The 13779-nt window shown below is 48.8% G+C and overlaps 1 protein-coding gene across 2 annotated transcripts in view; it reads left to right on the top strand.

The window, feature by feature from the left end:
- The first annotated feature begins 363 nt into the window (after positions 1 to 363).
- Positions 364 to 13779, top strand: part of LOC138661440 (transmembrane protein 182-like) — a 45024-nt gene continuing 31608 nt past the window's right edge. Inside the window, exon 1 of one of the 2 annotated variants that reach the window (XM_069746123.1) lies at positions 364 to 628. In XM_069746123.1, the coding sequence (XP_069602224.1) occupies positions 485 to 628 (144 nt within the window). In that variant the 5' untranslated portion in view covers positions 364 to 484. The remainder of the gene's footprint in view (positions 629 to 13779) is intronic. The other variant, XM_069746124.1, reaches the window with a different exon arrangement.

The raw sequence follows: 13779 nt of genomic DNA, 5'->3' as shown, positions 1-13779 counted from the left end.
TGCAGCATGTCTCCTCCAGCGCGGTGCAGGACTGCAGCATGTCTCCTCCCGCGCGGTGCAGGACTCTGCAGCATGTCTCCTCCAGCGCGGTGCAGGACTCTGCAGCATGTCTCCAACCTTGCGGTGCAGGACTCTGCAGCATGTCTCCTCCAGCGCGGTGCAGGACTCTGCAGCATGTCTCCTCCCGCGCGGTGCAGGTCTCTGCAGCATGTCCCCTGTAGTCTGTGGATGGGTGGGCCTGTTCTGTGCCTTCCATCCTCCTCCGTGCAGCTATGTGTCCTCTCCAGACCACAACTGTTCTGTGCTGTAAGGTCATCAGCTTTAAATAGGATTCTGCGCCGCTTCTCAGTGAAACCCAAACCAGTGTTTAAGGGATGAAACGTCCCATCCTAAAATATCCCTGGTGGGCCCGCACCGCCCTGATAATCCCACCGCTCCATGGCTCAGCTGCTCTGTGTGCACAGTTGGAGCAGGGCTGGTCAGGATGAGGGTCGGAGCCGCTTCCCTGGTTGCAGGCTTGGTTGGAGGCTTCGGGGTCCTTCTGTTCCTTGTTGCATTCGCATCGGACTATTGGCTCCTGGCGACGGAGAACTGCGGGGTGAGCGGCGGCCTCTCGTCTCTGGCGCAGGTAACAATGCTGCAGATCCCGGGTGTTACAGGTGTTGTCAACATACAATAAATAACATACAGAATAATATACAACACATAATGTACAACATACAGTACAATATACAGTGGGGCAAAAAAGTATTTAGTCAGTCAGCAATAGTGCAAGTTCCACCACTTAAAAAGATGAGAGGCGTCTGTAATTTACATCATAGGTAGACCTCAACTATGGGAGACAAACTGAGAAAAAAAAATCCAGAAAATCACATTGTCTGTTTTTTTAACATTTTATTTGCATATTATGGTGGAAAATAAGTATTTGGTCAGAAACAAAATTTCATCTCAATACTTTGTAATATATCCTTTGTTGGCAATGACAGAGGTCAAACGTTTTCTGTAAGTCTTCACAAGGTTGCCACACACTGTTGTTGGTATGTTGGCCCATTCCTCCATGCAGATCTCCTCTAGAGCAGTGATGTTTTTGGCTTTTCGCTTGGCAACACGGACTTTCAACTCCCTCCAAAGGTTTTCTATAGGGTTGAGATCTGGAGACTGGCTAGGCCTCTCCAGGACCTTGAAATGTTTCTTACGAAGCCACTCCTTCGTTGCCCTGGCGGTGTGCTTTGGATCATTGTCATGTTGAAAGACCCAGCCACGTTTCATCTTCAATGCCCTTGCTGATGGAAGGAGGTTTGCACTCAAAATCTCACGATACATGGCCCCATTCATTCTTTCATGTACCCGGATCAGTCGTCCTGGCCCCTTTGCAGAGAAACAGCCCCAAAGCATGATGTTTCCACCACCATGCTTTACAGTAGGTATGGTGTTTGATGGATGCAACTCAGTATTCTTTTTCCTCCAAACACGACAAGTTGTGTTTCTACCAAACAGTTCCAGTTTGGTTTCATCAGACCATAGGACATTCTCCCAAAACTCCTCTGGATCATCCAAATGCTCTCTAGCAAACTTCAGACAGGCCCGGACATGTACTGGCTTAAGCAGTGGGACACGTCTGGCACTGCAGGATCTGAGTCCATGGTGGCGTAGTGTGTTACTTATGGTAGGCCTTGTTACATTGGTCCCAGCTCTCTGCAGTTCATTCACTAGGTCCCCCCGCGTGGTTCTGGGATTTTTGCTCCCCGTTCTTGTGATCATTCTGACCCCACGGGGTGGGATTTTGCGTGGAGCCCCAGATCGAGGGAGATTATCAGTGGTCTTGTATGTCTTCCATTTTCTAATTATTGCTCCCACTGTTGATTTCTTCACTCCAAGCTGGTTGGCTATTGCAGATTCAGTCTTCCCAGCCTGGTGCAGGGCTACAATTTTGTTTCTGGTGTCCTTTGACAGCTCTTTGGTCTTCACCATAGTGGAGTTTGGAGTCAGACTGTTTGAGGGTGTGCACAGGTGTCTTTTTATACTGATAACAAGTTTAAACAGGTGCCATTACTACAGGTAATGAGTGGAGGAAAGAGGAGACTCTTAAAGAAGAAGTTACAGGTCTGTGAGAGCCAGAAATCTTGATTGTTTGTTTCTGACCAAATACTTATTTTCCACCATAAAAAAAAAATGATAAAAAAACAGACAATGTGATTTTCTGGATTTTTTTTCTCAGTTTGTCTCCCATAGTTGAGGTCTACCTATGATGTAAATTACAGACGCCTCTCATCTTTTTAAGTGGTGGAACTTGCACTATTGCTGACTGACTAAATACTTTTTTGCCCCACTGTACATCATGTAATATACAACACAGTATAATATACAACGTACATGTAATATACAACATAAATGAAATATACAATATCCATGTAATATACAATATATAGTATAATATACACACATCCACCTCCAGGGGCTTCTCTGTCCTCATCTACATCCATAGACATTAATATGGAGAAAGTATGTGCCCCCCACATCCACCTCCGGGGGCTTCTCTGTCCTCATCTACATCCATAGACATTAATATGAAGAAAGTATGTGCCCCCCACATCCTCCTCCGGGGGCTTCACTGTCCTCATCTACATCCATAGAGATTAATATGGAGAAAGTATGTGCCCCCCACATCCACCTCCGGGGGCTTCTCTGTCCTCATCTACATCTATAGACATTAATATGGAGAAAGTATGTGCCCCCCACATCCTCCTCCGGGGGCTTCTCTGTCCTCATCTACATCCATAGACATTAATATGGAGAAAGTATGTGCCCCCCACATCCTCCTCCGGGGGCTTCTCTGTCCTCATCTACATCCATAGACATTAATATGGAGGAAAGTATGTGCCCCCCACATCCTCCTCCGGGGGCTTCTCTGTCCTCATCTACATCCATAGACATTAATATGGAGAAAGTATGTGCCCCCCTCATCCTCCTCCGGGGGCTTCTCTGTCCTCATCTACATCCATAGACATTAATATGGAGAAAGTATGTGCCCCCCACATCCTCCTCCGGGGGCTTCTCTGTCCTCATCTACATCCATAGACATTAATATGGAGAAAAGTATGTGCCCCTCACATCCACCTCCGGGGGCTTCTCTGTCCTCATCTACATCCATAGACATTAATATGGAGAAAAGTATGTGCCCCCCACATCCACCTCCGGGGGCTTCTCTGTCCTCATCTACATCCATAGACATTAATATGGAGACAGTATGTGCCCCCCACTTCCTCCTCCGGGGGCTTCTCTGTCCTCATCTACATCCATAGACATTAATATGGAGACAGTATGTGCCCCCCACTTCCTCCTCCGGGGGCTTCTCTGTCCTCATCTACATCCATAGACATTAATATGGAGAAAGTATGTGCCCCCCACATCCACCTCCGGGGGCTTCTCTGTCCTCATCTACATCCATAGACATTAATATGGAGAAAGTATGTGCCCCCCACATCCTCCTCCGGGGGCTTCACTGTCCTCATCTACATCCATAGACATTAATATGGAGAAAGTATGTGCCCCCCACATCCACCTCCGGGGGCTCCTCTGTCCTCATCTACATCCATAGACATTAATATGGAGAAAGTATGTGCCCCCCACATCCACCTCCCGGGGCTTCTCTGTCCTCATCTACATCCCTAGACATTAATATGGAGAAAGTATGTGCCCCCCACATCCACCTCCGGGGGCTTCTCTGTCCTCATCTACATCTATAGACATTAATATGGAGAAAGTATGTGCCCCCCACATCCTCCTCCGGGGGCTTCTCTGTCCTCATCTATATCCATAGACAATAATATGGAGAAAGTATGTGCCCCCCACATCCTCCTCCGGGGGCTTCTCTGTCCTCATCTACATCCATAGACATTAATATGGAGAAAGTATGTGCCCCCCACATCCACCTCCGGGGGCTTCTCTGTCCTCATCTACATCCATAGACATTAATATGGAGAAAGTATGTGCCCCCCACATCCTCCTCCGGGGGCTTCTCTGTCCTCATCTACATCCATAGACATTAATATGGAGGAAAGTATGTGCCCCCCACATCCTCCTCCGGGGGCTTCTCTGTCCTCATCTACATCCATAGACATTAATATGGAGACAGTATGTGCCCCCCACTTCCTCCTCCGGGGGCTTCTCTGTCCTCATCTACATCCATAGACATTAATATGGAGACAGTATGTGCCCCCCACTTCCTCCTCCGGGGGCTTCTCTGTCCTCATCTACATCCATAGACATTAATATGGAGAAAGTATGTGCCCCCCACATCCACCTCCGGGGGCTTCTCTGTCCTCATCTACATCCATAGACATTAATATGGAGAAAGTATGTGCCCCCCACATCCTCCTCCGGGGGCTTCACTGTCCTCATCTACATCCATAGACATTAATATGGAGAAAGTATGTGCCCCCCACATCCTCCTCCGAGGGCTTCTCTGTCCTCATCTACATCCATAGACATTAATATGGAGGAAAGTATGTGCCCCCCACATCCTCCTCTGGGGGCTTCTCTGTCCTCATCTACATCCATAGACATTAATATAGAGAAAAGTATGTGCCCCCCACATCCACCTCCGGGGACTTCTCTGTCCTCATCTACATCCATAGACATTAATATGGAGACAGTATGTGCCCCCCACATCCTCCTCCGGGGGCTTCTCTGTCCTCATCTACATTCATAGACATTAATATAGAGAAAAGTATGTGCCCCCCACATCCTCCTCCGGGGGCTTCTCTGTCCTCATCTACATCCATAGACATTAATATGGAGAAAGTATGTGCCCCCCACATCCACCTCCGGGGGCTTCTCTGTCCTCATCTACATCCATAGACATTAATATGGAGAAAGTATGTGCCCCCCACATCCACCTCCGGGGGCTTCTCTATCCTCATCTACATCCATAGACATTAATATGGAGAAAGTATGTGCCCCCCACATCCACCTCCGGGGGCTTCTCTATCCTCATCTACATCCATAGACATTAATATAGAGAAAGTATGTGCCCCCCACATCCACCTCCGGGGGCTTCTCTATCCTCATCTAAATCCATAGACATTAATATGGAGAAAGTATGTGCCCCCCACATCCACCTCCGGGGGCTTCTCTGTCCTTATCTACATCCATAGACATTAATATGGAGGAAAGTATGTGCCCCCCACATCCACCTCCGGGGGCTTCTCTGTCCTTATCTACATCCATAGACATTAATATGGAGGAAAGTATGTGCCCCCCACATCCTCCTCCGGGGGCTTCTCTGTCCTCATCTACATCCATAGACATTAATATGGAGACAGTATGTGCCCCCCACATCCTCCTCCAGGGGCTTCTCTGTCCTCATCTGCATCCATAGACATTAATATGGAGACAGTATGTGCCCCCCACATCCACCTCCGGGGGCTTCTCTGTCCTCATCTACATCCATAGACATTAATATGGAGAAAGTATGTGCCCCCCACATCCACCTCCGGGGGCTTCTCTGTCCTCATCTACATCCATAGACATTAATATGGAGGAAAGTATGTGCCCCCCACATCCACCTCCGGGGGCTTCACTGTCCTCATCTACATCCATAGACATTAATATGGAGAAAGTATGTGCCCCCCACATCAACTTCCGGGGGCTTCTCTGTCCTCATCTACATCCATAGACATTAATATGGAGAAAGTATGTGCCCCCCACATCCACCTCCGGGGGCTTCTCTGTCCTCATCTACATCCATAGACATTAATATGGAGAAAAGTATGTGCCCCCCACATCAACTTCCGGGGGCTTCTCTGTCCTCATCTAAATCCATAGACATTAATATGGAGACAGTATGTGCCCCCCACATCCACCTCCGGGGGCTTCTCTGTCCTCATCTACATCCATAGACATTAATATGGAGAAAGTATGTGCCCCCCACATCCACCTCCGGGGGCTTCTGTGTCCTCATCTACATCCATATACATTAATATGGAGAAAGTATGTGCCCCCCACATCCACCTCCGGGGGCTTCACTGTCCTCATCTACATCCATAGACATTAATATGGAGAAAGTATGTGCCCCCCACATCCACCTCCGGGGGCTTCTGTGTCCTCATCTACATCCATATACATTAATATGGAGAAAGTATGTGCCCCCCACATCCACATCCGGGGGCTTCACTGTCCTCATCTACATCCATAGACATTAATATAGAGAAAGTATGTGCCCCCCACATGCACCTCCGGGGGCTTCTCTGTCCTCATCTACATCCATAGACATTAATATAGAGAAAGTATGTGCCCCCCACATCCTCCTCCGGGGGCTTCTCTGTCCTCATCTACATCCATAGACATTAATATGGAGAAAGTATGTGCCCCCCACATCCACCTCCGGGGGCTTCTCTGTCCTTATCTACATCCATAGACATTAATATGGAGGAAAGTATGTGCCCCCCACATCCACCTCCGGGGGCTTCTCTGTCCTTATCTACATCCATAGACATTAATATGGAGGAAAGTATGTGCCCCCCACATCCTCCTCCGGGGGCTTCTCTGTCCTCATCTACATCCATAGACATTAATATGGAGACAGTATGTGCCCCCCACATCCTCCTCCAGGGGCTTCTCTGTCCTCATCTACATCCATAGACATTAATATGGAGACAGTATGTGCCCCCCACATCCACCTCCGGGGGCTTCTCTGTCCTCATCTACATCCATAGACATTAATATGGAGAAAGTATGTGCCCCCCACATCCACCTCCGGGGGCTTCTCTGTCCTCATCTACATCCATAGACATTAATATGGAGGAAAGTATGTGCCCCCCACATCCACCTCCGGGGGCTTCACTGTCCTCATCTACATCCATAGACATTAATATGGAGAAAGTATGTGCCCCCCACATCAACTTCCGGGGGCTTCTCTGTCCTCATCTACATCCATAGACATTAATATGGAGAAAGTATGTGCCCCCCACATCCACCTCCGGGGGCTTCTCTGTCCTCATCTACATCCATAGACATTAATATGGAGAAAAGTATGTGCCCCCCACATCAACTTCCGGGGGCTTCTCTGTCCTCATCTAAATCCATAGACATTAATATGGAGACAGTATGTGCCCCCCACATCCACCTCCGGGGGCTTCTCTGTCCTCATCTACATCCATAGACATTAATATGGAGAAAGTATGTGCCCCCCACATCCACCTCCGGGGGCTTCTGTGTCCTCATCTACATCCATATACATTAATATGGAGAAAGTATGTGCCCCCCACATCCACCTCCGGGGGCTTCACTGTCCTCATCTACATCCATAGACATTAATATGGAGAAAGTATGTGCCCCCCACATCCACCTCCGGGGGCTTCTGTGTCCTCATCTACATCCATATACATTAATATGGAGAAAGTATGTGCCCCCCACATCCACCTCCGGGGGCTTCACTGTCCTCATCTACATCCATAGACATTAATATGGAGAAAAGTATGTGCCCCCCACATCCACCTCCGGGGGCTTCACTGTCCTCATCTACATCCATAGACATTAATATGGAGACAGTATGTGCCCCCCACATCCACCTCCGGGGGCTTCTCTGTCCTCATCTACATCCATAGACATTAATATGGAGAAAGTATGTGCCCCCCACATCCTCCTCCGGGGGCTTCTCTGTCCTCATCTACATCCATAGACATTAATATGGAGGAAAGTATGTGCCCCCCACATCCACCTCCGGGGGCTTCACTGTCCTCATCTACATCCATAGACATTAATATGGAGAAAGTATGTGCCCCCCACATCCACCTCCGGGGGCTTCTCTGTCCTCATCTACATCCATAGACATTAATATGGAGGAAAGTATGTGCCCCCCACATCCACCTCCGGGGGCTTCTGTGTCCTCATCTACATCCATATACATTAATATGGAGAAAGTATGTGCCCCCCACATCCACCTCCGGGGGCTTCTGTGTCCTCATCTACATCCATAGACATTAATATGGAGAAAGTATGTGCCCCCCACATCCACCTCCGGGGGCTTCTGTGTCCTCATCTACATCCATATACATTAATATGGAGAAAGTATGTGCCCCCCACATCCACCTCCGGGGGCTTCTCTGTCCTCATCTACATCCATAGACATTAATATGGAGAAAAGTATGTGCCCCCCACATCCACCTCCGGGGGCTTCACTGTCCTCATCTACATCCATAGACATTAATATGGAGAAAAGTATGTGCCCCCCACATCCACCTCCGGGGGCTTCACTGTCCTCATCTACATCTATAGACATTAATATGGAGAAAGTATGTGCCCCCCACATCCTCCTCCGGGGGCTTCTCTGTCCTCATCTACATCCATAGATATTAATATGGAGAAAGTATGTGCCCCCCACATCCTCCTCCGGGGGCTTCTCTGTCCTCATCTACATCCATAGATATTAATATGGAGAAAGTATGTGCCCCCCACATCCACCTCCGGGGGCTTCTCTGTCCTCATCTACATCCATATACATTAATATGGAGAAAGTATGTGCCCCCCACATCCACCTCCGGGGGCTTCACTGTCCTCATCTACATCCATAGACATTAATATGGAGAAAGTATGTGCCCCCCACATCCACCTCCGGGGGCTTCTCTGTCCTCATCTACATCCATAGACATTAATATGGAGAAAGTATGTGCCCCCCACATCCACCTCCGGGGGCTTCTGTGTCCTCATCTACATCCATATACATTAATATGGAGAAAGTATGTGCCCCCCACATCCACCTCCGGGGGCTTCACTGTCCTCATCTACATCCATAGACATTAATATGGAGAAAGTATGTGCCCCCCACATCCACCTCCGGGGGCTTCTGTGTCCTCATCTACATCCATAGACATTAATATGGAGAAAGTATGTGCCCCCCACATCCTCCTCCGGGGGCTTCACTGTCCTCATCTACATCCATAGACATTAATATGGAGGAAAGTATGTGCCCCCCACATCCTCCTCCGGGGGCTTCTCTGTCCTCATCTACATCCATAGACATTAATATGGAGAAAGTATGTGCCCCCCACATCCACCTCCGGGGGCTTCTGTGTCCTCATCTACATCCATATACATTAATATGGAGAAAGTATGTGCCCCCCACATCCACCTCCGGGGGCTTCACTGTCCTCATCTACATCCATAGACATTAATATGGAGAAAGTATGTGCCCCCCACATCCACCTCCGGGGGCTTCTGTGTCCTCATCTACATCCATATACATTAATATGGAGAAAGTATGTGCCCCCCACATCCACCTCCGGGGTTTTCACTGTCCTCATCTACATCCATAGACATTAATATGGAGAAAAGTATGTGCCCCCCACATCCACCTCCGGGGGCTTCACTGTCCTCATCTACATCCATAGACATTAATATGGAGACAGTATGTGCCCCCCACATCCACCTCCGGGGGCTTCTCTGTCCTCATCTACATCCATAGACATTAATATGGAGAAAGTATGTGCCCCCCACATCCTCCTCCGGGGGCTTCTCTGTCCTCATCTACATCCATAGACATTAATATGGAGGAAAGTATGTGCCCCCCACATCCACCTCCGGGGGCTTCACTGTCCTCATCTACATCCATAGACATTAATATGGAGAAAGTATGTGCCCCCCACATCCACCTCCGGGGGCTTCTGTGTCCTCATCTACATCCATATACATTAATATGGAGAAAGTATGTGCCCCCCACATCCACCTCCGGGGGCTTCACTGTCCTCATCTACATCCATAGACATTAATATGGAGAAAGTATGTGCCCCCCACATCCACCTCCGGGGGCTTCTGTGTCTTCATCTACATCCATATATATTAATATGGAGAAAGTATGTGCCCCCCACATCCACCTCCGGGGGCTTCTCTGTCCTCATCTACATCTATAGACATTAATATGGAGAAAGTATGTGCCCCCCACATCCACCTCCGGGGGCTTCTGTGTCCTCATCTACATCCATATACATTAATATGGAGAAAGTATGTGCCCCCCACATCCACCTCCGGGGGCTTCACTGTCCTCATCTACATCCATAGACATTAATATGGAGAAAGTATGTGCCCCCCACATCCACCTCCGGGGGCTTCTGTGTCCTCATCTACATCCATAGACATTAATATGGAGAAAGTATGTGCCCCCCACATCCACCTCCGGGGGCTTCTGTGTCCTCATCTACATCCATATACATTAATATGGAGAAAGTATGTGCCCCCCACATCCACCTCCGGGGGCTTCACTGTCCTCATCTACATCCATAGACATTAATATGGAGAAAGTATGTGCCCCCCACATCCACCTCCGGGGGCTTCTGTGTCCTCATCTACATCCATATACATTAATATGGAGAAAGTATGTGCCCCCCACATCCACCTCCGGGGGCTTCACTGTCCTCATCTACATCCATAGACATTAATATGGAGAAAAGTATGTGCCCCCCACATCCACCTCCGGGGGCTTCACTGTCCTCATCTACATCCATAGACATTAATATGGAGAAAGTATGTGCCCCCACATCCTCCTCCGGGGGCTTCTCTGTCCTCATCTACATCCATAGACATTAATATGGAGAAAGTATGTGCCCCCCACATCCACCTCCGGGGGCTTCTCTATCTTTCATCTACATCCATAGACATTAATATGGAGAAAAGTATGTGCCCCCCACATCCACCTCCGGGGGCTTCTCTGTCCTCATCTACATTCATAGATATTAATATGGAGAAAGTATGTGCCCCCCCCATCCACCTCCGGGGGCTTCTATGTCCTCATCTACATCCATAGACATTAATATGGAGACAGTATGTGCCCCCCACATCCTCCTCCGGGAGCTTCTCTGTCCTTATCTACATCCATAGACATTAATATGGAGGAAAGTATGTGCCCCCCACATCCTCCTCCGGGGGCTTCTCTGTCCTCATCTACATCCATAGACATTAATATGGAGAAAGTATGTGCCCCCCACATCCACCTCCGGGGGCTTCTCTGTCCTCATCTACATCCCTAGACATTAATATGGAGATAGTATGTGCCCCCCACATCCTCCTCCGGGGGCTTCACTGTCCTCATCTACATCCATAGACATTAATATGGAGAAAGTATGTGCTCCCCACATCCACCTCCGGGGGCTTCTCTGTCCTCATCTACATCCATAGACATTAATATGGAGGAAAGTATGTGCCCCCCACATCCACCTCCGGGGGCTTCTCTGTCCTCATCTACATCCATAGACATTAATATGGAGAAAGTATGTGCCCCCCACATCCTCCTCTGGGGGCTTCTCTGTCCCCATCTACATCCATAGACATTAATATGGAGAAAGTATGTGCCCCCCACATCCTCCTCTGGGGGCTTCTCTGTCCTCATCTACATCCATAGACATTAATATGGAGAAAGTATGTGCCCCCCACATCCTCCTCTGGGGGCTTCTCTGTCCCCATCTACATCCATAGACATTAATATGGAGAAAGTATGTGCCCCCCACATCCTCCTCCGGGGGCTTCACTGTCCTCATCTACATCCATAGACATTAATATGGAGAAAGTATGTGCCCCCCACATCCACCTCCGGGGGCTTCTCTATCATCATCTACATCCATAGACATTAATATGGAGACAGTATGTGCCCCCCACATCCTTTTCCGGGGGCTTCTCTGTCCTCATCTACATCTATAGACATTAATATGGAGAAAGTATGTGCCCCCCACATCCACCTCCGGGGGCTTCACTGTCCTCATCTACATCCATAGACATTAATATGGAGACAGTATGTGCCCCCCACATCCTTCTCCGGGGGCTTCTCTGTCCTCATCTACATCCATAGACATTAATATGGAGAAAGTATGTGCCCCCCACATCCACCTCCGGGGGCTTCTCTGTCCTCATCTACATCCATAGACATTAATATGGAGAAAGTATGTGCCCCCCACATCCTCCTCCGGGGGCTTCTCTGTCCTCATCTACATCCATAGACATTAATATGGAGAAAGTATTTGCCCCCCACATCCTCCTCCAGGGGCTTCACTGTCCTCATCTACATCTATAGACATTAATATGGAGAAAGTATGTGCCCCCCACATCCACCTCCGGGGGCTTCACTGTCCTCATCTACATCTATAGACATTAATATGGAGAAAGTATGTGCCCCCACATCCACCTCCAGGGGCTTCACTGTCCTCATCTACATCTATAGACATTAATATGGAGACAGTATGTGCCCCCCACATCCTCATCTGGGGGCTTCTCTGTCCTCATTTACATCCATAGACATTAATATGGAGAAAGTATGTGCCCCCCACATCCACCTCCGGGGGCTTCACTGTCCTCATCTACATCTATAGACATTAATATGGAGAAAGTATGTGCCCCCTACATCCTCCTCCGGGGGCTTCTCTGTCCTCATTTACATCCATAGACATTAATATGGAGAAAGTATGTGCCCCCCACATCCACCTCCGGGGGCTTCACTGTCCTCATCTACATCCATAGACATTAATATGGAGACAGTATGTGCCCCCCACATCCTCCTCCGGGGGCTTCTCTGTCCTCATCTACATCCATAGACATTAATATGGAGACAGTATGTGCCCCCCACATCCTCATCTGGGGGCTTCTCTGTCCTCATCTACATCCATAGACATTAATATGGAGACAGTATGTGCCCCCCACATCCACCTCCGGGGGCTTCTCTGTCCTCATCTACATCCATATACATTAATATGGAGAAAGTATGTGCCCCCCACATCCACCTCCAGGGGCTTCTCTGTCCTCATCTACATCCATAGACATTAATATGGAGAAAAGTATGTGCCCCCCACATCCACCTCCAGGGGCTTCTCTGTCCTCATCTACATCCATAGACGTTAATATGGAGAAAGTATGTGCCCCCCACATCCTCCTCCGGGGGCTTCTCTGTCCTCATCTACGTCCATAGACATTAATATGGAGAAAGTATGTGCCCCCCACATCCACCTCCGGGGGCTTCTCTGTCCTCATCTACATCCATAGACATTAATATGGAGACAGTATGTGCCCCCCCACATCCTCCTCCGGGGGCTTCTCTGTCCTCATCTACATCTATATACACTAATATGGAGAAAGTATGTGCCCCCCACATCCTCCTCTGGGGGCTTCTCTGTCCTCATCTACATCCATAGACATTAATATGGAGAAAGTATGTGCCCCCCACATCCACCTCCGGGGGCTTCTCTGTCCTCATCTACATCCATATACATTAATATGGAGACAGTATGTGCCCCCCACATCCACCTCCGGGGGCTTCTCTGTCCTCATCTACATCCATAGACATTAATATGGAGAAAGTATGTGCCCCCCACATCCTCCTCCGGGGGCTTCTCTGTCCTCATCTACATCCATAGACATTAATATGGAGAAAGTATGTGCCCCCCACATCCTCCTCCGGGGGCTTCTCTGTCCTCATCTACATCCATAGACATTAATATGGAGATAGTATGTGCCCCCCACATCCACCTCCGGGGGCTTCACTGTCCTCATCTACATCCATAGACATTAATATGGAGGAAAGTATGTGCCCCCCACATCCTCATCTGGGGGCTTCTCTGTCCTCATCTACATCCATAGACATTAATATGGAGACAGTATGTGCCCCCCACATCCTCCTCCGGGGGCTTCTCTGTCCTCATCTACATCCATAGACATTAATATGGAGAAAGTATGTGCCCCCCACATCCACCTCCGGGGGCTTCTCTGTCCTCATCTACATCCATAGACATTAATATGGAGAAA

This window comes from Ranitomeya imitator, chromosome 2 (assembly GCF_032444005.1).
Source record: "Ranitomeya imitator isolate aRanImi1 chromosome 2, aRanImi1.pri, whole genome shotgun sequence".
Classification (NCBI taxonomy): Eukaryota; Metazoa; Chordata; class Amphibia; order Anura; family Dendrobatidae; genus Ranitomeya; species Ranitomeya imitator.
This window is presented reverse-complemented; position numbering and strand designations above follow the sequence as displayed.